General features: G+C 32.7%; 1 protein-coding gene and 3 non-coding genes across 5 annotated transcripts; all 4 read right to left on the reverse strand.

Moving 5' to 3' along the window:
- Window positions 1–401: 401 nt before the first annotated feature.
- LOC105044845 (eukaryotic translation initiation factor 2 subunit beta) lies at window positions 402–11,833 on the reverse strand. Of its 2 annotated transcripts, XM_010922881.4 has the most exons (10): window positions 11,700–11,833; window positions 11,342–11,430; window positions 10,946–11,051; window positions 10,743–10,798; window positions 10,592–10,634; window positions 10,324–10,421; window positions 8,177–8,322; window positions 5,148–5,290; window positions 3,546–3,631; window positions 402–737 (listed from the first exon to the last, which is right to left on the reverse strand). In XM_010922881.4, the coding sequence occupies exons 2-10, from the start codon at window positions 11,384–11,386 to the stop codon at window positions 660–662; spliced, it is 801 nt and encodes a 266-aa protein (XP_010921183.2). In that variant the 5' UTR covers window positions 11,387–11,430; window positions 11,700–11,833; the 3' UTR covers window positions 402–659. The 2 variants fall into 2 exon arrangements, with proteins under 2 accessions (XP_010921183.2, XP_073113525.1); XM_073257424.1 differs by lacking the exons at window positions 10,324–10,421; window positions 10,592–10,634; window positions 10,743–10,798; window positions 10,946–11,051.
- LOC114914273 (small nucleolar RNA SNORD34) lies at window positions 1,421–1,503 on the reverse strand. Its single transcript, XR_003801058.1, has one exon. It is a non-coding gene; the product is annotated as a small nucleolar RNA SNORD34 (small nucleolar RNA).
- On the reverse strand, window positions 2,366–2,451 carry LOC114914274 (small nucleolar RNA SNORD34). Its single transcript, XR_003801059.1, has one exon. It is a non-coding gene; the product is annotated as a small nucleolar RNA SNORD34 (small nucleolar RNA).
- On the reverse strand, window positions 2,831–2,915 carry LOC114914276 (small nucleolar RNA SNORD34). The gene has a single exon (XR_003801061.1). It is a non-coding gene; the product is annotated as a small nucleolar RNA SNORD34 (small nucleolar RNA).
- Window positions 11,834–23,767: the final 11,934 nt, after the last annotated feature.

Here is a 23,767-nt window from a genome sequence, read left to right on the forward strand (position 1 = left end):
AATTTGTAACCTAGTTGAAACTCAGTGATATTCAAACAACAACCGTTGCCGTATCTTCAAAATTCAGCAACTGCTCATAGTATCCTCCTAAACACAAAACAAATCGGAATGAAGTAGCAAGTTGGAATATACACAAGTCTACAGTTGGAATATACACAAGTCTACACAAGTCCGATGACCAACCGGACACCTTAGTCATCTAGCTACGAGAAATACTTGAACAAGGCTCCTAAAGAACATAAGACGTGCGAGAACCCCGTCAACAAAGATATGATTCAAGAGACTTCATACAATTGATGCCTTTTCTCCCACAAACACTGACGTTGCAAACACCAAAAATGAAGCTAAAAAGCTCATACGTCAGCCTGAGAATTTCTTAATCTCACTCCACATCATACAAGGATCTTAACTGAGGTGGTCTACCATGCAATTAATTCTCTAAAACTACGAAAAGGCACCTTCAGCAATATGCATCGCCAGTCAAACTGGTTATAAAAAATTAAAATCAAGTAAATAAAACACATGAAGAGAAGATTACAACAAAAACTCGAGGACAAAACTATGAGCAAATTTGAATGAAAATATACAGGTAAAGCACAACACTACATTTGTTTCTTAATGGTCGGTCAAGGATCAATAAAAATAAAGAAAATATATAATCATGTTCCAGCCTTCCGACGTCCGACTCTTGCAACAAAGCCAGCCTTAATGGGTGCAACTGATCTTGCAGAACCACACTGAAAGAAAGAAATGAAATGATTCAGCCAAAAAATTAAAAAAAAAAAAGGAATTTGAATATCAAACTCAGCAACCAAAAATACAGAAACAATAATTCACTACTCAGAACAAGTTAAACGTCAATTGCATCAGAGGAAAAGAAAAACTGCAAATTCTTTCAAAGAAAAAAACATTTGAGCAACAAGAACCCTACAGCTTATGAGGAACAAGAACATGATGGGGTAATCGCTTCAAGCCCAAACAAGCTAATACAATAATAGTTAGGTTCTTGGATGCTTTGGTAAGCTCAAAAAGTACGGGATGATGGTTAACTACAGTATGCTTGGCAGCTTCTCTATACAACTTTTTCCTGCTCAAAACATGTATATAATTCATCATTTTGTTTTCTGAATATGGATTTGTTGGCCCCCCGTAGGTGCTTGTTTAAATGACATCAGACTGAGGTAAAGTACTGTTGGAGGAATTTAAAGGCACACCTTTCTGATCACTATTATAAAATATCCAAGAATAAGAAAACCTATATCTACTTAACCTGCTAGTCCAGACAACCACTGCCATATCAAGCCTGATACAGTCAACTTGGTTGCACTCAACTGACACGTATATGTAACTCCCCATTTTAGCACGATGACAGAACAGCAAACTTGTAAAAGAGAACCATAGCACAACGGGTCATTTATACACTGGCCTCAGGTGGGTTGCAAACAATTATCACAATTTAGCCAAACAATGTAGGCAATAATTTTGCTATCATCATAGGCCAGTACTGAGGGCTGGGATGATCACATGCAAAGCAGTAAAAGCAATCTCTGTGAAAACAAAAATGGAGAACGCATGAAAAAAAGGAGGAAACTGAGTATACTGCTTTTTCTAAGATACCGAGACCCAACCCAATCTGAGACCAAATTGTCAAAACCAAAAATGCAGTCTATACTGTCAGAAAATCCAATCTCGATATAGAACCTAAGTGAGAGATCCTCCAAGCTGAACATAATCCCTTGCACCTCTGGAAGGTCTAATTATATGAACAGAATGTTGGAGTTGCAAGGTAGAACACATTATGACATGCATGCCTTATATTCCATCCAAGATCTCTCAGAATGATACAACAGTCTTATCAAACAAATAAATCAAGCGATCCAAGCAATATACTAGCTGATCATTGTAGGATTTCTTCTTTTTTTTTGGGGGAAAAATGGAGTTATATGCAGTAACATATACCAAAACTGATTAATTTTTTTCAACGAGAAAGGCAAACAAGAAGTCCCAAAAACTAGTCTGCGCTTTCTAAAGTATTCCGACCCAACCCAACTTTAAATCAAACTGACTGGACCTGAAAACAAGTGCATTGAAATGATGACAGCAAACCAATGTTTTTCGGGAAAAGACGTAAAGGAACTCCACCTAACACACTGATGTAATAATGGGAATAAAAGAATCCGATATTATGTCCCACTGATGTCAGATCACAATCATGAGAGACCCCGACCAAATCTGACAGTTAGTGCCTCTGAAATGCCTAGGGGTTCATCAGCACACACACACACACACACACACCGCACGCAGAAAGAGAGAGAGAGAAGGGGGATAGGGATGGAGAGGGGAGATTAATAGGTTGCATACTCTTTAAGGCCTCAGAATCACGGTAAATTCTTATCATGCAAATGAATCAAGCAATGTAGGCAACATATTGGTTGATCATCATAGGCCTCATTACATAAAAGGACAGAAGCAGTCACAACAATCCAAAACTGATTTTTAAAAAAGAAAACAAAGAAATAAGATATGCCCAAAATTACAATGTGTTTTCTGAGTTACGAACCAAAGTCAAAGGACTCAAAAGCCAAACAGAAATGATGAGAAAAATAGTCGGGTCCAAGCTGCAACAGCAATATGAACTTTTGGAGAAAATAGAGGGAGAAAATGACACCCAATTCACTGAGGTAGTGAAAGAATTAAAATCCAATAACAACGATACTCGCGATGTGAGACATCAGTCTTGAAAGGTCTAAACCCCATGTGACCTTTCGAACCTCTGAAATACCTACCCATAAAAATAGAATGCTTTTTTTTTTTTTTGATTTTTTAATGAGATGGCCTCAGAATAAAAGGAGATTCTTATCATCCAACTGAATCAAGCAATGTAGGCAATATATTGGTTGATCATCATAGGCCTCGTCGAGTAATGATAGAAGCAGTAAAAAGAATCCAAAATGATTTAAAAAAATAGAAAAAGGAAAATCCAAGAACTAAATTCCCTTTTCTACCAAAGTCAAAACCAAACTGACTGGAACTGAAAAATAGTCGGGTCCTAGCTGTAACAGCAATTGTCCTTTTTGAGAAAATAGGGAGGGAAAAGAAAGCCACCCAATTCATTGAGGTAGTGAAAGGACTAAAATCCAATCATATTGATCCTAATGATGTAGGATATCAGTCTTAAGAGGTCTAGATCCAATCAGACCATTTGAACCTCTGAAACACCTAACCATATAAAACAGAATGAGTTTTACGACACTTAGGTTCTCTTTTTTTTCTCTTTTTGTGTCTTGTGTGTAGTTGGAGGGGTTATGTGTGCGCATGATATCACTTCCTTGCATTCCCTCAGAATGACAGGAGATTCTTATCATACAACTGAGTCAAGAAATGTAGGCAGTTAGGCACTATATCGGTCGGTCAGAGGCAGGCCTCACCAAACAAAAAAGCAAGACAAATGCAGCAACAAGTATGCTAATTGCAAAGTGAGTGTGAACATCAATTTTCAAAATTTAACAAATACATACAAAGAAAAAAATAAATTGAGTGCCTACCTGCTCACAGCGGAGAAAGAACAAACGGTTTTCCTTAGAAAGAATTGTATCAGGACTTTTGCAGCCATTGCATATGACATACTCATCTGGGAAAAAAAGAGTCAAAATTACACAAATTAAAGATTACCGACATCCTCTGGGACCAAAAGCATAAAAAAAATTTCCAAGTAGTGTTTAAAGTGTCACATAGCAGCACCATTCTCACAAAATTTAAGCTCCATAAACACTAAGCACCAACATAATAAACTATCGGCATCCATGGAGAAGTTCGTGGAATTTTCAATTTTATACCATTTCTTTTGTCAGCTTCAAACTCTGGAGCCTAGCCAGTATCAAATTACAATGCCCTGCTTCCTGTTTTCCATAATTGAAAGCACCCAAAACTTTGAAAACAAATTACTAATTTTGCATCACATTTATGCACAAGTTATCCATAATTAACAGTGAACCAATCGATTTATAAGGATATAAACCCTCACGCACGATGCTGCCATCGATATTTTCACGCATCATTCAATTTTCATGATGTTGTCCTTCACATTGGGTAACTACTCGTATGGAAGTATTTGCAAATACTAGGCGCACTTTATACACTTCATATGTAACTAGAAATAATAAACTGATCATATGTCTGAACTAGTACAAATGGCATAACTGACCAATCCAGGAGTCAAGCAGCGTATATCTTTCTTCTAACAGACCAGGTACTATTATAACATCATTACATCAATGATAATTAGTCCTTGCACCAGTAAAAAGGTAGTAAGGTACTCATAATGATTTTAAATGTGACAATTGCTTGAAGAATTGACAGGCCTTAGAACTTTTACTTAAAAGATAACATTAAGACACTTAGTATTCATGTAAAATGACTGATTTAACACATTTAAGGATATATGCCTACCATATTATATCTAATCATCTGTCAACAGTTTATAATATATTAATGAATGTCGAACACTTGTTTTCTTCGTAAGAGGATGTTAAATACTTTTAATGCCATAACAGAGAATTGGAAAAAGCATACATCCTTGTTTTTGAGTTTTCACCATAATTCTCCACATGTTGTTCAAATGACTTTTCAAGATTTCTTATATTTTGAGCCCTTTATTCTAGGCTCCAGTCCATTTCAACTAAAATGCACCAACTCAAAAGGATGGCAATTTAAAACTAGCATGTTGAAAATCTACCCTTACTACTAGGCAGGAAAAGTTTTTTTACGATGAATCATTACTTCTATGAACATAATATTTCTTCGGTTCTGTCTCTGATGTCTTTTCCTTGTCAATGCATTAGAATAGTGAAAACAACCAGAGTTTCATTTAACAATAATCGTTCACTGAATATAACACACACACACACATACAATATATATATATATATATAATATATATATACATATGTATATGTTATATACATATATGTATATATGTTATATACATATATTATATATGTTATATATATATCGGTCCATAATAAATTACTCATCAAAAGGTGCTGATATATAAGCAGACTTCAAGATTAGAATAGACAATAAGAAAAATGTAACAGTGTTACATCACTTCAAAAATGTAAGTTTTAACATCAGGATAATAAACTTACTGACATATCTTCTAAGGATACCCTCAAAATTCTTTGGAGCAAACCTTCCCTTGATCACCAATCTCTGCTGCCCATCAAGGGATCCACTTGTTCCCATCTCAGCAAGTAAGAAAGTCATAACATGCTCAGGTTGCCTATGCATGCTGGACACCAAGTAAAATTTCATTAGCATGTGAATAACCAAAAAAAATATAGAAATGGAAAAAATAAAGACCAAAAAAATAGTAGATTTTCAAAACAATAAATTAAAAATTAAAAAAAAAATGTCTTTCAAACGTGGTATATTCATCCATGCTTAGTGAGTATATTCATGATTCTATGCACAGAGATTGTGCTGCATATGAAAGTGACAATCTTGACAAAGAGGAAACAACAAAGAATAAATCTAAAAAACAATCAAACAAGCATCCAGTTGATGTGTTGCAAAGGTTCAAATAACAACAATAAGGGATCTCTCTTTTGTTTGGTATACAAAGAAAAGCTGTAGTTCGCAACCGGATCAAGTTATATCGAACATATGGCAGAACAAAGACAGTCCATATAACCTTTGGCTTAAACATTGCAATCATAAATGACTCAAGATAGCCAAGTCCAATTTCCCGATATTGCTGCATTTTTCGAGAATAATAATGCATCTAGTTTATGAAAAATCAACCATCAGTCATGCAATATCAGATAATTCTGCCTGACCTGTATCTCAACCTATAATCTATACTGCATGATTTAGGAATGACTAATAATGATAAACAATTTGACACCTATCAGGGTATGATGTATTGCTTCAAAAACCACCAGAGCAGGATGGTATGACCAATACCATATCGTTCTGATGCAAAATTGGGGTTGGTACAAGTACTAGGATGTTGAAACCAGCTATATCGATACATACCCCATGCCGGTCTGAACCCATCCATATCAGCAGTATCGTACTGGTCGTACCAGTTGGTACCAACGGATTTCAATTTTTTTGAAGTTATCAATTTTGGTACTTGCTGTTGATACCAGTACCATACCAATATAATGAAAAAATAATACAGTCTTCGATATTGGTATTAAAACCTTCATAGAAGGCCAGGAAAGAAGCAGATGTCACCACCTGCCTCGCCAAAATTTTTCATAAAGCACCATGTGCCACAGAAGTAAAGAAAAGAAAAACACAACCATGACCAGTCTTTGCATATCTCTTGACCACAAAATTGCACTTATGCCCCAAAAATTCATCAAAAATGTTCGACAAAAGGTATCATATTAATTTTGAACTGGTGACAAAGATGCTCATGCTTAATTCCATTTTCATCTCATTAGTAGTACAAGGAAAAAAGGTATTCCAAAAAAGCCACTTGTATCAAATGTATGCCAATATTTACAAAAACCAGCAAACAGAGAAGTAGCTTCAGGCAGCTCTTTTGTTGTTCTTACAGTGATAGAAGATTCATGCTTAGAAACCAACAACTACAATAGATAATGTGAGGTAAGGAACAGCAAAGTTCTTGTTCATTATCAACTCATCATGGTCTAAAAACATAAATGAGTAAGACATATTGAATTTGGGAAAACTTCAAATCATAGAACTTCAATCTAAGATGCATACCCATATGCAGAGAAAGCTGATCTTGAACCCTACCGGTAAATTTAGCTCAATTTTTTCAATGCAAAATACATTATGGGTCATTCCAATAAGACCTGCCACCATTGGTCATCATACACACACCCACACCCACTCAAATATATGCTCCAAAAAAAAAAAAAAAATTGAAGTTTCTTCTTTACAGGGTCCATCATGCATATTCAAGACTTAATTCAATCACTATAATACATTATACTCCCACTTCACAAGGTCACAACATTTGGGATCAAAATTCCCTGGGAGGGGAGGGATGGGGCTTTAGACAACTTTTTGTTGTTTAGGTAAAACCTATTCCAACCGCTTTATGTGCATTAAAATTATAGACAATTATATATATCCCGGTCGGGAACTACAAGGTGAAAAACCAGTCACTACCACTAAGATAGAGATTGCTTGGCACAAATATTAAAAAGTTTCAAGACTCCGTGAAGGGGCAAAGATGACCCAGATTAGCTTCCCTTGATACCTTACTGTGATCATTTGTATGAAGCAATTCAAAATTAACATGCTACTAGTTTCTGAATCACTTTTGTAAATGATCAAGATAATTTGGTTGCGTAGTAATGATACAAAGAATGGTATAGGAATTAAATACTAAGCACTAGGTACTTTTGCACCAATGATACAAAGAATGGTATTAGCAATTCTGTACATAACACCTTTACCATATTCCCGAGGTTGCTAAAATTTCTACCAGTGATGCCCTACAAGCTTCCTTTTATTTATGTGAAATCTACATTCCCACTTGCAAAAGAGAGAATGGTCATGATTATCCTTTTCACTTATAATAATAATAATGCACAAACACTCTACAAACAAATAGTACCTCCTTGCAACTTCCATTTGCTCATATTTCTACATTTACATGCATTATCATTGTCATCAAACTAAAGACAGGCATTTGCATCAGCAAAGAACAATAAACCTAAAAGTCACTGAAGCAACTTTTTGCTTCCCTAACGACTCTTCTCCTGGGCCTTATCAACAACCTAAGTGGCAATAATAATTTCAAAAAAAAATAATAATAATTTAACAGATATTCAAATTAATATTTACATTTTGACTGAAAAGGGAAACCTTAATGATATTTGTTTTCTCCCCAATAATCAGCTCTCTCTTTCTCCATCATTCCCCCACCCAGTTCCTTGTGACATCAACATTTCATTAGAAATAAGCATATGCAAGCTGAAATTCCATGATTTATTGCCCAGTGTTGATAAAAATGATGTCTTTTCAAAATTTGGAAAATGTCACTACCTTGGTTTAAAGACTGAAGAAAAATGGACATCAACAGTATAATATTATAAACAGCATACACAACCAAAGAAAATATCTGGTGGAAATCAGTGATTACATCTAAAACTAATGAAATATAAGAATATAAAAGGTATGCAATACATACGTCTTGCATAAGTCCATGAAATTTACAAAAACAGTCTTCTTAGTTCCTTCTCTGAGAACTTGTGGGGGCCTCATCACTGTCCGACGCCTATCTCCAGCAAGATCTGGATTATTTTCACGTAATATATTGAATACTCTATCCAATAGCTGCATGATCAAAATAAACATCAGCCTTCTGATATTAACTGTAAAAGAGTCAAAATTCTTTAAAGGGCAAGGCATGAATAAGTAAGAAACCATTAGAAAAAGGAAGTTAGATAACCATCAGATGCTACAGCTATGCATCAACATAGAAATCAATGCAGTTCAGCAACAAGAACTAGCAAAATATAGCTCTATGAATCATGTAAACCTATTTCTAGTCAGAAGATGCTGGTTAAAATGTCATCTGTAACTTCTAAACAACAGTCCCTGTCAGTCCTTTCAGTAAAGCCATAAATATTGCACCATAGATTGTAAAAATTAAAAAAATAAAGATAAAACATGTAAAGGTTTCTCACAGATCTTGGAGATCGTCGACATAATAGCATGCTATTCTTTTTTTTTTTTTTTTTTTTTTGGGGGGGGTGGGGTTGGGGGGGGGGTTGGCTGGGTGGGCTGCCAGTAGGACCAAGCACCATGACTATTTGAGATAAATTTTTGGTTTCCTTTTTTATTATTTGATTTTCATTTATTAGACGAATTCCTCATGTATTATGGGAAATTTTTTATCACATGTTCTCCAAATTCTAATGATATACATGTAAAATGTAGATTTCATAGTTGATCTTGGCCATTTGTCACAACCAATTTCTCAAGATGCCTAAGAGTCATAGTTCCTCTATATCCTTGTTGCATACTCACTTACATAGGTCCAACAAATGACAGTTCAAACAGAAGTTGCAAGATACCACTAGCAGCAATGCGTGACTTCAAAATTCATCTGCCTTTAGCGTAGTTCTCAATGTAATGCACCATCAAAATCATTCATTTGAGACTTCTGGAGTTGCCTCTTGCTTTCATTCAGGATGACAAGAAACTCTTTTTTTAACAAATAAATGTACATGCGCTCTAGTACAAAGAAGTATGTGGATCTCTGGAGCTCTAAACAGGAATTCTTGGCAAATGAGGATTCATAAAGCCAGCCCCAAATAGTTATGACTAAACTCAGTTGTTCATGGTTATGATGGTTATCCAACAGAAGTACAGTGAGTCTGTTTTACACTGGATGAGATGAACAATAAAGAAAAATAAAAAGTGCATAAATTAAAGTGTCCTCTTTGTTTGCAAGAGAGAAATTTTAGCAATAGATACACATGTCTACATACTTATTTTGCAATACTTATGTCTACATACCAGTGAGTCAGGGGTTTTAAGCGGCAGAATCTGGTTCCTAATTAAGCTTGTGGAATTACATATGCAATGAGATAGAACCTATAGTCTTTGTGCATCCTAGTCTGGTGCCTTTCTAGATGTTTAAGTTCATGTACATTTATCCATTTAAGGAATTAAAGAAATCAATGAATTTTTGTGTGTTTTAGCTAACTTGAACATTGTGGGTATCAAAAATGAATAACAAACTGCAAATAAGAGCTATAGTGATATACGAATGGTACGGAGCAGCTATTTAGGTCTTGAAGCCTATAATCAGTTTGATCAAATTAAAGGTCAAGATCAATACAGTGGCTCAGCTTATATGTTAGAGACACATCCCATGATAAAGAAATTTTATAATCATAAATACATCAAATACATTTGCTTGTTCCAATTACCTTTCTTCTAGATTATCTCAAAGTTACCCATTATTCCTTCTCAAGCTTTATATCTTTTTAAAAATTTTTAGCCCATCATCTTGCTACCCTAGCCTATTAATATACTGCATCACCCATTCAACCAGGTTGACATTTCAGAATTAGCATCTTCTTATGTGTGCATCAATCACCATTAACTCTTGCTAAAACTTGGATTGTAAACTAACCACATTATAACAAAAATATCTAAAAACAAGATATTGAAAGTTATAAAAACTTGAAGAGTTCAATCCAATAAAATGGAATTATATGCAACTATCATTCTCATAGTCAGAGTCGCTGCCTTCTAAGAACAAAGCATGAGTAAAGAGAAGACCAACATAGGAATCGAATTCACAACATGATGAAAAAAACAGACCTCTTCATACTTGTAATCACGATCAGTTCCTTCCCAAGGGTATCGAGCATCTCCTAGAACAATGCCCTCTCCTTCCTCATCCTCTCCAATTTGGTCACCTAAACATCAGTGAAATGATCACTAGTTCTACATATGGTACTACTTTAGGAGACCTAACAGATAGCTTACTATGATGGAACATGCTAAGTAAAACTCTCCTGGTTCTTTGGGTCCAAAAAATGACTCATTTTCTACAAGGAGTATTGCACACACAAATTCAAGTCCTTACCACTAAGGTCTTCTCCAGTGTCCCCATTTTCATCAGTCTCCACCTGAAATGACATGGTACCATAAAGTTAACATCATCCTACCAAGGATGCTGTCTTAAGGGGAGGGGGGGGGGATCCAATCTACATCATATGATCTGTGTGTAATCTGACCCGTTTCTTCTTCTTTTTCTTCATGCCAACAAAGCTTAATTCACCGGACTCAGCAACTGCATTATGAAAATACACAGGTAACTTCACAAATTGTCATCTTTAAGCGTCATTAAAAAAGTCATATAGTTTTTAGAAATAGAGTCATTCTGCCCACCAAACTCAGCTCTAGAACATTTTTTTTACCAGTTCAAGTACAAGCGCACCTGTTAAATTTTCTGTTTTCTCAGCTAGTTTATCCGCATCATCAGCAGGATCCTGAATTACCACCTTCTTTTTTTTCTTCTTCTTTGTAGGATCGAAGGGGGCAACCTACAACAAATTACCACGAATACATGACATTGATTTTTTTTCCCCACGAAGAAAAAGGACACGAAAACACAATTATACTTGCAAAATTGTCACAAATTATTGGAGATGCATCAAGAAAAAAACCACAAGTGTGGTTCTTATTCCCATTGTACAACATTAACCCTAGTTTCACAGTGACCACGTATATGTTCTTCACTCCAACAACAAAGCAAGCCTGACTGATACACAAAGAATAAATCTTTTTTTTAAAAAAAAAAGAAACTGACGAACAAAAGACTACAGAAATTTACCTCCGGCACCTCCTCCTTCATCTCAGCTGGGTTTTCTTCAGCCATATTAATCGTCCCTTCAATCCTCAGAAAAAGGAACAAGCCTGACCCTAAACAAAAGACAGGAAAGGAATCAGTACCAGTTATTGCATTTAACCAGGGAAGAAAAAAGAATCATCAAACCCTCCGTAAGGATTAAGAAAATAAACAAATAAACGGTAGAATAATCAAAAACATCGAATCGCCAGATGTATGAGATCAAAGAAAACCCTAAATCTCGAACAATAGGACCAAAATCTACCTCTTTTTTGTGGAAAAATGGGAAAATGATAAGAAATTCTTGAAGCGTGTGGAAATACAGATAAGCTATCAGAAATACCTTAATCCCTCTAGAGAGAGCGAATCGACTGATTCTTGAAAGAACAAAGAGGAGCCAGAGATTTCAACTGTTGTGCGAGAGCCTTCGCAAGAGAGGCTCCGGCGAGAGTGTTTGCCCTCGTGCGCCGCATTATAAGGGAACGATTAGGGCTGGAATTGGACCCGGGCCGGCCCGGTTTTAGATCAGGCCAAGGGCCCGAAAGATCTTGGACCGAATTTGAACTCAAATAAGGAAGGGGTCATTTGTGCCAAAGAAAAATTCTTTGTACGCCGGGTGGTGCAAAAAACTGACATGGAGCACGTCACCTCATTTGATTGATTCATATAATTATTATTATTTAATATATATTTAATATTTATAGAATAATTTTTTATTTAAAATTTTTATATTATAAAATATTTCTGTCTTTTAGAAAAAATTATGACATTCTGTGGTATAATATGATCTATGACCTAAAATATCATGATATAAAAAAATATTTTTATCCAACTATTTTTTAATACATATTTAATACCTACAAATAACTTTTTCGTTTGAAATTTTTGATTAATGAAAATACTTCTATTTTTAAAAAATTATGACATCTTGTGTATATTATGACATTCTGCATTATATTATAACATCCTGTGGATAAAATTTATGACTTTTTGGATGCAGGATGTTATAATGTGCATATAGAATGTCATAATTTTTTCAAAAAATAAAAATATTTTCGTCATACAAAATTTTTAAACGAAAAAATTGACTTGCAGACATTAAATATGTGTTAAAAAATGATGATTACGTAGATCAATCTAAGATGATGTACTCCACGTTGAATTTTGTACACCGCTCATGGTGCACAAAGAATTTTACTTGTGTCGCATTATAAAGAAATGATTAGGGTTGAAATTAAATCTGGGCCGGACCGATTTTAGGTCAGGCCAAGGGCCCGAAAGATTTTGGACCGAATTTGAACTCAAATAAAGGAGGGGTCATCTGTTTTGCATGTGTCAGTGCATATAGGAATACGTAACAGCGCCATCTAATACTAAAATCATCGGTTTAAAATTAAAATAAATATATTTTAATAGATAAATATGTAAAAAAATATATTTATAAGAATATACATATAATAATAATGTTATAAAAATATTCATATAACTAAACATATATATATATATATATATATAATTTTATTTTTATTTATATACTTTAATATTCAGACTAATTTAGTGTTTGCTCATCAATATCTTTTAGCTCAAGAAAAAATTGATTCGATGGTTGCATTACAAAAAATATATATATATTATTAGAAAGAGGAGGAATTCAACTAGTCTGGATAAATTTTCAATTATATCCATTAATCTATCATCCATTTTTGAAATAAAAAAATAATTTCATAATTTGATTAATTTTTAATTTAAATAAATATGATCATGGCTAATGACATCAATTGAACTGCTATATCAAAGCTATTCATGCAAAACTAATATTTTATGAGGACAACATATAAAACTCAATTTTGAGAAGGTATTCATGGAAATTCAATATTTAAGAGGATATTTATATAAAAAAGTTAAGAATATTTTTGCATGTACATTCTCTTATATATATAAAATTTTATGAATATTCATAAAATTGCTATGTGCATGTATATCTTTATAAATATTTCTTTTTATATGTATACTTATCAAGAATATTTCAATCATTTTAATTTTAATCTATTAATTTCTTAATGACTTTAAATAGCATGAGTACATCTATAAAAATAAATAAATAAATATATATAATAAATATTTTATGAAGATAATATGTAAATATTAATTTTATAAAAATATTCACATAAATTTTAATGCTTGGAAGGTTACGTATGTAAAATAATAAAGAACTCATAGATTAGATTTGAGTATATTACTGGTCCGACTCCAGCTGGAACGGCTTCCATAATAGTGTCCAAACTCGAGTCCAAATAGAGCTTGAAATTAGATACTTATTTATGGACTGCTGAAAAAATAAAATTGGCATTTCCAATTATGTTATCAATTTACTTTTATGATCATTAAATGATTGTTAACGAGAATATATGATACTTATTAAAAAATTGAAGCCATGGTACGAAAACTTGAAATATTAAGCTTCAATTAAATTCAGATTGGCCCAACAGGATTCGTGTAAGGCCCAGGCCCGGGCTTGGGTCGGGTAGGCATTGGCCCAATCAAGAACATGCCCTCTGTTCGATCCATTGGACAATGCACTGTTTTAGAGCACAAAAGGCACCAACGTCCCTCCTGTCTTCAGTACAGTGGTGAAGGAAGAGGCGCGCCTGACGTCCAGAAGTAACCATCACCTCGTCTCGAAGAAGACGATGATGATAAAAATATATATATATATTTGATACGTAAAAAATATTTTTTTAAATTATTTTTTAAAAATTTTAAAAAAATAAAAATATAATTTTAACATATTTAATTGATCATTAAAAATAATTTATTATAAAATAGTTAATATTTGATTAAATATTTATTTTTTTAAAAAAATTATATAAAATATCTATTATCTTCTTAATAAATATAAAATCATACCTTATTATTTCTAAACTTTATATAAATATAAATATAATATTAATATATTATAATATAATATTGGACCATAATAATTTATTATATTAATATAATATAATATATATTATATAATATTAATATTTTAATACAATAAATTTATTAATATAGATATAAATATAATATTAAATTAATATTAATATTAATATATTAATATAAATATTATACTAATGTAAATATTAAAATAATATGAAAATAAAATAAATATTATAATTTAATATTAATATCATATTCATATAAATATTAAGATATATAAATATAATATTATATTATTATTTGGTATTTTATCATAATCTTCTATTGATATTTTGTAAAATTTTAACCGTAAATCTTAAAAAAATATTTTGAGTAAGAAAAAAATCATTACTTTCCATTCTTTCCGTGGGTTTTTACTTCATGAAATATGAAAAAAAAATTTATGAAAAGAACTTCTTTTACTTTTTTTTTTTCTTAAAATTTTAATCAAATAAGAGATCTTCTCTTCATTTTTTAAAAACTATCTCCTCTTTTCACTTTCCGTCAATCAAACGTGGCTTAAATGTTGCAAACTACGAAGAACCCGTTTAGGAGACAGGAGTGTTCAGGCAACTCAAATTTTTCCATGCTAGTTTATGTTGGAGTAACAGCTTAGAGAGGGGCAAGAGTTTGTACAGCTAATAAATTATTAGATTCGGAAGATGGCATGCAGGCCCTTGCTTAAAAGAGACGATATGAAGCATAGAGGTGGGTGCATTTCCTTTGTGGAATTTTGTCTACGATGTCCCCTACTGGATGAGGTACAGCAATGGTCCCGGTTTTCATGGAAAATATAGCCAAGCCTTGTTATTCAATTTAATGATCAAATAAGAGCCTTCTATTCCATTATAAGAACAACCCTTAATAACAAATCTTGCATTGGATCATATCATAATTCTACGTGATAGTGGCAACGTAATGCCATTGGACTTATAATTAAACAATGTGATCGATTGGCATCGCAATTTGTAGTTGACCTACATTTAAAGTTCAGCTGCTGGGTTTTGTCTTAATCTTGAAAATGAACTCCAGTATCAAAGTTGAATTAGGTATAAGATTTTTTTATTTAATTAGACTCGATCAAATATGATTGGGTCATGTTCATGCATGTCAAACTATGTACATGATTGGGTTAAGAGTTGCATGAAATAGTATAGATGGTTGTGGTCAATTGATCATCCTTTCCTCCTCCAGTTTTTTGTTGTGGTAATTAGGTGATCTTGATTTCTTTTTGTTTTTTTGGGTGGGGGATGGGGACCTATGATGGATGGCGAATTGTATTTATCATTCTTTATTTGATATATTATGATAATATAATCATTTTTCATTTTCCAGTGATGTTGACTTAGAATAGATGGTTCATATTCTACTATTTTTTGATTAGAGGTCATCTTTGAAATTTTACCCAAAAAGGAGGAAAAAAAAAGTCATCTTCAGAAAAAGAAAAAAAAAAAAAAAGGAAAGTCTAACAAGATACCATTTGTCCAACCTACTTGCTTTTGCTGCAAAATCATGAGATGCTTGCAGTTTGATAGCTGAGCTTCAAAAATATGATCTCTTTTTGATAGAGATGGCAAATTACTTCATCCTATTGGGCAATCTATCTAATCTGATCTACATAACATGGATTTTATCCGACCCCATAATAGATTCAAAGTGAATATAGATAATGAAAAAATTCATCTTGAACCCGTCTTGAGTATATATATATATATATTCACAAATATTTTTTTAAAAAAAATAATTTATATGTAAAATATAATTTTTATAACTTTATCCGAACTGATCCATCCAACATATCCCATTTAATTCTATCCGTTCTATCTCGCCTTCAGATTTTATACACCTTACTCTATTACGAGGCAAATAAAAGATGAATAGAAATGGTAACCTATCTGACTTATATCAAACTCATTACCATCCCTAATATTTTATCACGAATGCATTAGAAAAAGAAAATCATTTTTTTTTAATGAAATACTTCACAAAATTTCTACTCCTAGCATGGATTTATTTATTTACTTTTTTTTCTTAACAGAAAAGCTAGGTAACTACTATCCTTGGTCCACCTACCTCCGCTTTGTAGTTGATGGATGCATTTTCCTTCTTTCACGAAATCTACTTTAATATCTTTTATTGTTGAGAAAGACTGCCCAACTGATTCCCCTAAATAACTTAGATGAGTTATGTTGGACGAAATAAAATAACTGTGACTCTTATAACGTCCAATTAGACCGAGAGGGAACAAACTCAAAAATTTATATTACATGCGACTCATATCATGCCAAGTTAACACGAGAAAGGTCAGACTTAGAAATGATTTTTCTTTTGTTGTAGAGCCAATAGGTTTTTTTTTAAAAAAAAAAAAATTCAGCCATGGAGAGCATCAACAACCTACACCGGTTTTTTTTGTGCAGATGCACGTAAGCATGTAATAGCTAAGGGCCTGTAATTCATGCAAGCTTGTTAGACATATTTTATAATTTACAAATGGGTTCAATTACTATGTAAAAATATTTTTATATAACTAAAACATCAATTATCATTAGACAGCAATTAGAATATATTTGCTCAGTAAACATAGATTATCTATCTTTTCTCAATACACACACACACACACACACACACACACACACACACACACACACACACATATATATATATATATATAAGTTAGGCAAAATTTATTCAAATTATTGATTATTGGAAGCTATCAGGTCTGAAATTGGTTTTATGGATTGAGCCAAGCCAGAAATAATTTATACAAAGCTATAAGAATGGTAGAAAGATCCAACAATTGAATTTCATCTTGCATGTACTATATACAAAGTTTAACAGTTAGTTACTTTTAATGTGTTATTTACAAGGAGGTTTTCCAAAGGTGTCCATTAAATTTTGCATTTATGTTTGAGAGGAGAGGTAGACTTAACTACATTTGATTGTAACTTTATTAAATCTGATTAGATTTACATTAGATGATGGATATCCTATATATCATGTCGTAAATTTGGGACATAATACGATTATGCTACCATGGGGCACTGCCCATAATAACACAAATCTAACCATAATATTATTGTATACAAATTTATCTCAATGGCATATAGAGCAATGGATCCAAATTTATCATCCATGAAATAATTAAATAAATATTGGTTTAGAACAACTAAATCCAACATTAAATATCAAAATTCATAATTTTAAAATTCAAAAAGCCACCACCTACAAATTAATCTATTTAAGAAAAACTTCTGCTACAAAATCCATAAGCTTTTCAGCACAAACTCCAAGCCTTAACCATTCTTCAATTCTAGTGATCTCATTCATATGAAAAAGAAAAAAAGATGTGAGCTACACAGTTTAGTAAGTAAAAATTATACTATCTTATTGGATCAAGTATAAATTTTTGCATGAATCAAAGCAGCGTTTAGAATAAATAACTAATAGAATATTTCATAGTACTATATGATAAAGCAAGTCATAAAGTGAATCATGTACAAATTATCAATATTTTATAAATATGATTCTAAATATATATTGTAAATAAAATTATAAATCATTTTTACTATTTAGCCAAGCATTGCTTAGAGATAGTCGTGCTAAAGTTTTTTATACCTGTAACAGTATTATGTTTCATAATTACCAAAACATTATGTTTTGTAGTTTATAGGCTAACTTGATACCCTTTTGTAGGATTATGTTTCATATGAAACTGATTCTGAGTGTCAATCTACCCTGACTCTAAAGGCCATACATAACTATCTAAGAGCATTTAAAAATATTTATATCTTTTTTTAAATATATACGTAAGTAGCTAGAAAAATACGAAATGATATGATAAGATTCATTTTTCACTAGCTATCTTTATTAAAAATATTTATAGAATTATTTTTCATAACAAAACATAATTTTTATAATATATATGTTGATCTTTTATTTTTAAAAAATATGCTACTATCGATGATAAAACATATGCATGAAAAATATATGATGGTTTAAAAATTAATAAGGAGCATGAGATTTATACTTACATCTTCCATTTGAACCTCCAAAATTCACTAGACAAATCTGATAAACATATTTAAAAAATATCAAAAATATAATTAGTTTCTATTCAATAATTTTAATAGTACTAATTCAAGAGAGAGAAGAGCACGGTTGGTCGGATAACGGTGTTTGATGGCTTTGGATGGGTTGGATCTAAATAATTCAATTAATGAATCATGAAGTAGGAGTCCGATAAAGATCAAGATTTTTCGACAGAAATTATCAATAGTGGATTTCAAAGATACTTAATAAGGGTCATGGTGATCGGTATTGTATAGATGCGGTAGTGATTCATGCTTCGTCGCTGAGATCAACTTAGATCTATACGTAAAGGAAGATGTAACTTCAATGGAGCCCATGGACCAGGGGGAGAGAGAAAGATATGAATGGAGTTTTTTTTAGTAATCATAGAGGAGGAACGCCTCTTACCATTCACAAGAAAGGAACAAAACAGGCGAAAGAGAGGGTTGTTGCATCCTTCTTGAAAAGGAAAGAGACAAGGCTGGAGGTGGTGGTCCAAAAGGAGGTAGCACACACCTATGGCAGGCAGCAGAGAGTTGCCAACGGTGATGGGAGTCTGATGAAGAAAAAATTTCAAAGACAAAGCAAACAAGGCATGGATTATTTGATAAATTTGGATGCTATCCCGGTCACTAGTGATCATGGCTCCGCCGGGGAGGATCATGGTCGAGGTTTATCAATAAGGAGCGATGGTGGTGCTGGTGGTTGAAAAAAAGGGAGAGAAGACAACCAAAAATTAGGATGGAATGGGAATTTCTCTTTTCAGTTAATTTTCAATATATCAAAGCATGCAGTGGCATTCAAAATTTAGAGAAGAAGAGTCAAGTGAATAGAAGAATGGTTAGGCCCCTACCCTAGCTCCAGCAAGCTTTATGGCCTCAATATCTTGCAGGCACAAGAATGGGATTCTAAAAACTCAAGGGAATAAGAGGGAAAAAATTGGGTTATACCCGTTGTTGGATTGTCTTAGAGTGAGGAGTTGTTAAATGTTTGTACTAAAAGTCAGATTGACCAATACTTATAAAATTTTTTTAAGATATATTTTATAATATTGACTTATAAATTAATAAAGTTGAATTTATTTTCATTTAGATCTGTACTATTAAGTATCTCTGAATCGTCCATTGAGTTAATGGATATAATGATACATATTCTCAAGAGTTGAGAACTTGAAATATGTATCGTTATAATTAATTCATAAATTACTTTCGATCGTAGGATCATCACGGAGATGGTGTTTGATCTAGAAAGATTGGTACACAATCGATTTTTTAGGATAGATGAATCTTGAAACTATAGTGTGTAGAGATCGGAATGAAAGTGCAAATATTTGTGAGAAATAAGGGTACTGAGCGTGACCAAACACGAATAGTCACAATGATATCTATCTTTTCATCAGTTACTAACTCGATACTGTGGTAGTGTGATTAGTTCTTTGACCTAAGGTGCCTCTAGAGTTGTTCATTCGATTTTAATTGATCCGATCTGATCCGAATCGATCAAATCCGAAAATCAAATAACAGAAAAATGAAAGTCAAAAATCGATCTGAATAAGAGAGGAACTAAACCGAAATCGAATCGAGAATTTTGGTTTGGTTCGATTTGATTATTTAATTTTTAATTTTTTTATTTTTAATTATCTATTTTTAATATAATATATTCAAATAATTATTACCGATTCATTATCAGTTTATTATATTATATTTAATTAAATTCAGGATCTATTGAATTTATTGTTTGATAATTTCTTACATTAAAAATTAATAATTATTAAGTAATGACATATTGGTAATTGATAAATGATAAATCGATAATAAACAACATATAACATTTCAAAAATCACATCTAATCTTTTATATATATATATATATATATATATATGAAAGTAGAAAGTGAGAGAAAATGGAGTGGTCAGGTAAGCTGTCCACATCAGCAACAAATTTTCATCCATAAATGCTATGTGGATCAAAACTAATTTTTCATATGCTGCGTATTAGGACTCTTTTATCTAACCATTCTTCCAGCATCAAATGCAAGCATTATGTTATTAATGGATGGCATTAAAATCTACTTATGTCTATTTAATTAGGTGATTAAAGTCTACTGTTATAGATCTTCGAAATATGAATGGACATGTTCTTACTATTCATCCAAAATATTTTTTAATAAATTATTTTTTATCACATAATAAATGATGTGATTTTATAATCCGTGCACAATGCAGGATAAAAAACTAGTTATCTACAATACAAACAAGCAATCAAGCATTACAATAAATTATAACAATAGACCAAATCTAATATCCAATCATCCATCCATGTAACCAACAATTTCTTAAAACAGTAAATAATATAAATTTAAATTATGACTTCAGCTTTCAATTTGATTTTCAAATTTTTCAATTTTTAATCGAATCGAATTGAAAATTAAAATTCTTGAAAATAAAAATAAAAAATCGAACCGAACTATATTCGGTTCAATTTTTCGATTCGGTTCGAATCAATTTTCGCTCTGAAACTGAATTATGAATAGCCCTAGGTGCCTCGACTGTTCACAGTGAGACTGCTGTAGTTTGAGTACATCATAACTCAGTCTCTTAGCCATACGGAGTCTTGAGATATAATTAGCTACAGTAAACTCAGTGTAGGAATAGGATATGTATCAAGATGGGATCTATCGATCTTGATAGATGAGTAGTCTTATATAGATCATGAGGTTGAGTCTTAAAGCCCATGGCTATAGCAATATAAAAAAATAGAAAGGTGTTTCTATTAGATTTCACATTAGATTCGAGTTAATTGACTCTAACATATGATAAGAATTAGGTTTGACAGGTTATCCTTAACTTATATCTTATCGGAATTCATGATAGAAGAATCGAATCATATGATAATTACATCTAGAGATTCATCATTTAGTTTTGCTGGGTTGCCATCACAAACTGCTAGATCTCACTGATAGATTGTAAGACTAATTAAGAATCATTTTGATGATCAATGATACTTAATTGGTTGAATTGAAAAGAGTTCTGATCCATTGAAAGAGTTTCGATGATATTACTGATAGAGATCACAATATATCTCACTATCAAACAGAGTTAGACCTATGAGATCACACAAACAAAGATTTTGGTCTAGAATTGCATAATTGGGCTAAGTATATCTAATTGGATTAGGATTAATTAAGTCCTAGCATTGGGTTTAAGGAAGCCATGCTAGCATATGGTTAAACTCATTTTCTCCTACTTGATTTAGGTTCTCTATTGAATAGGATTTGACCAAATCCAAGCGAGCTCATTTTGGGCAACAAGAGTTGGAGTCACTGAAGCAAGTCTTGCATGTAAGAATTAAATGATGGAGAACTATTGGTGCCCTACATTTTTCATCATGAATTTTCTTCACAGAAAAGATGGTTGGCACCGTACTTTTCTATGTGAAATATACTATTGGCACCCCACAATTTTCATCATAATTTTTTTTTGTAGAAAGGATAGTTGGAACCCCACTTTTCTACGTGAAATATTCAGGAGAGATTAGATGGGATGCCCCAAATGGATGAGATCAAAAGGGGTGCCACCTTATGGATAAGAAGAAAGGATAGGGATAAAGCTCATTTGAATTTGAAGAGTTCAAATTTAATTTAAGATGATAAGGATAAGAAGAAAGTGGTTATATCTGAATTCAAATTCAGATTTGAATTTGAATTCGAATTTGAAGCTTTCGAATTTGAATAAGAGAGGATTGACTTGGGCGACAACAATCCTTATCCCTTGCACTCGCCACATCTGAATTCCTCAATGATTTTGTGCGACAAAATGAGGGGAGAAATCAAATGAGACAGTACCTTGGCAGAGTCCTTCTGCTTTAAGACATTTGATCCAATCAAATGTCTGTAAAAGGGCCCCTATCAAACGGTTTAACACTAGTGCTCATCCTAAGAAATTCTCCACACCTCCTCTCCTCTTCTCCATGCCATCTCCTCTCTCCTTCCTGATCTCTGATCCTCTCTCACATCCAAAGGTGTTGGGCGTTCCATCTGGTGGTCTCGAAGTATTGAGATCTATCCGATCTACGTGACAAAATAAGAAGGCTGCGAACTAGCACCGAGCGAAATCCTATCGGAGATCAGATTCAAAGCTGATCTAGGAGCTTGTAGATCCATTTAGGAGTAGATGGATCGAAGATGGAGAAAGCATCCTAGTCCGAGCTTGAGTGAATATTTATAGAGATCGGGTACGTGCACGGTTCAACAACGAACCTCAAATCCATGGATCATCGGATTGTAGAGTTCTTCTACCCACACAAGATGATGTAATCATTTTAATATTCTGATTTAAGTTATTTAAATATTTATTTTCTTCTATTCTAGATGCATGATCGATCTGGCTACTATCGAAATCAGATCTCGATCGGATCGCACGTTGGATTGAAAAATTTTTGAATTTTGCTATACTCTGTTCTGATCGATCAGACATGTGGTCTTTCCTTCAGGGGAAAGCTCTATTCATTGACAAGCCCAAAAACTCTGACGGCCCTGGGTCTCCGACTCCTAGTTGGAGTTGTTGAGGAAAAAGAAAGAAAGAAAGACTCCCAATGAAAATCTTTTATCCATCACATGCAAGGTATGCCCAGCTTCAATTAGACCGAGCTAAATCCTTGTCAAATCAATTAAGTGGACTAGGCCCTAACCAAATCGTCACGCTATATTAATGATTCAAACCATTGGATGTGATTTATTATCTCAAAAATGCTTACTTATCAAAAATTATCTAATTCTGAAGATTCCTAACCTACACATTAAGTAGTTAAGAAATTGAATAGTTTAAATAATATTAATATATATATATATTTACTACTTAATATATAAAATAAGGGTAGGGGTGGCAATCGGATCGGATCGGTCATAAATAGATCAGATCAGATGCGGATCGGATCAGAAAATATTAAAATTGAATCCAATTTATTTATTAAATAGGTCAGATTTTCAAATCGGAACCTGACCTATTTAATAAATAGATCATCCGACCTGATCTGTTTAACCTATTTATTAAACAGTTAACATATTTAACCGATCCGATCCAATCCGTTTAATCTGTTTATCGTTTAATATATTTATTAGATGAACAATCTGTTTAACCAATCCAACCCAATCCATTTAACCTATTTATTGTCGTGTGCTATGATTTTCATTAGAAAAAAACAAAGATTAAGATGAATTCAATTTTCTGAGAATAACCTAGGTGAATGTTTGTGCATATTTATGCATGAATTCAATTTTATCACATCTGTTGGTGCATGTTTGTGCATGACAGCATGAGTTCATGAATGCCTAAAGTATGTAAGATATTGAAGATACAATATTTGTAAGTTTGTTCTTGTTTTGGCA

This window comes from Elaeis guineensis, chromosome 5, assembly GCF_000442705.2.
Source record: "Elaeis guineensis isolate ETL-2024a chromosome 5, EG11, whole genome shotgun sequence".
In the NCBI taxonomy this organism is placed as follows: Eukaryota; Viridiplantae; Streptophyta; class Magnoliopsida; order Arecales; family Arecaceae; genus Elaeis; species Elaeis guineensis.

Excerpts from the sequence above, each read along its gene's own strand:
- LOC105044845 (XM_010922881.4), bottom strand. The coding sequence starts at position 11,386 with ATGGCTGAAGAAAACCCAGCTGAGATGAAGGAGGAGGTGCCGGAG. Across the intron at positions 10,635-10,742 it reads AGAAAAAGAAGAAGAAACGG|GTGGAGACTGATGAAAATGG; the intron begins GTCAGATTACAC and ends ATGTCATTTCAG. Across the intron at positions 10,422-10,591 it reads CACTGGAGAAGACCTTAGTG|GTGACCAAATTGGAGAGGAT; the intron begins GTAAGGACTTGA and ends ACTGATGTTTAG.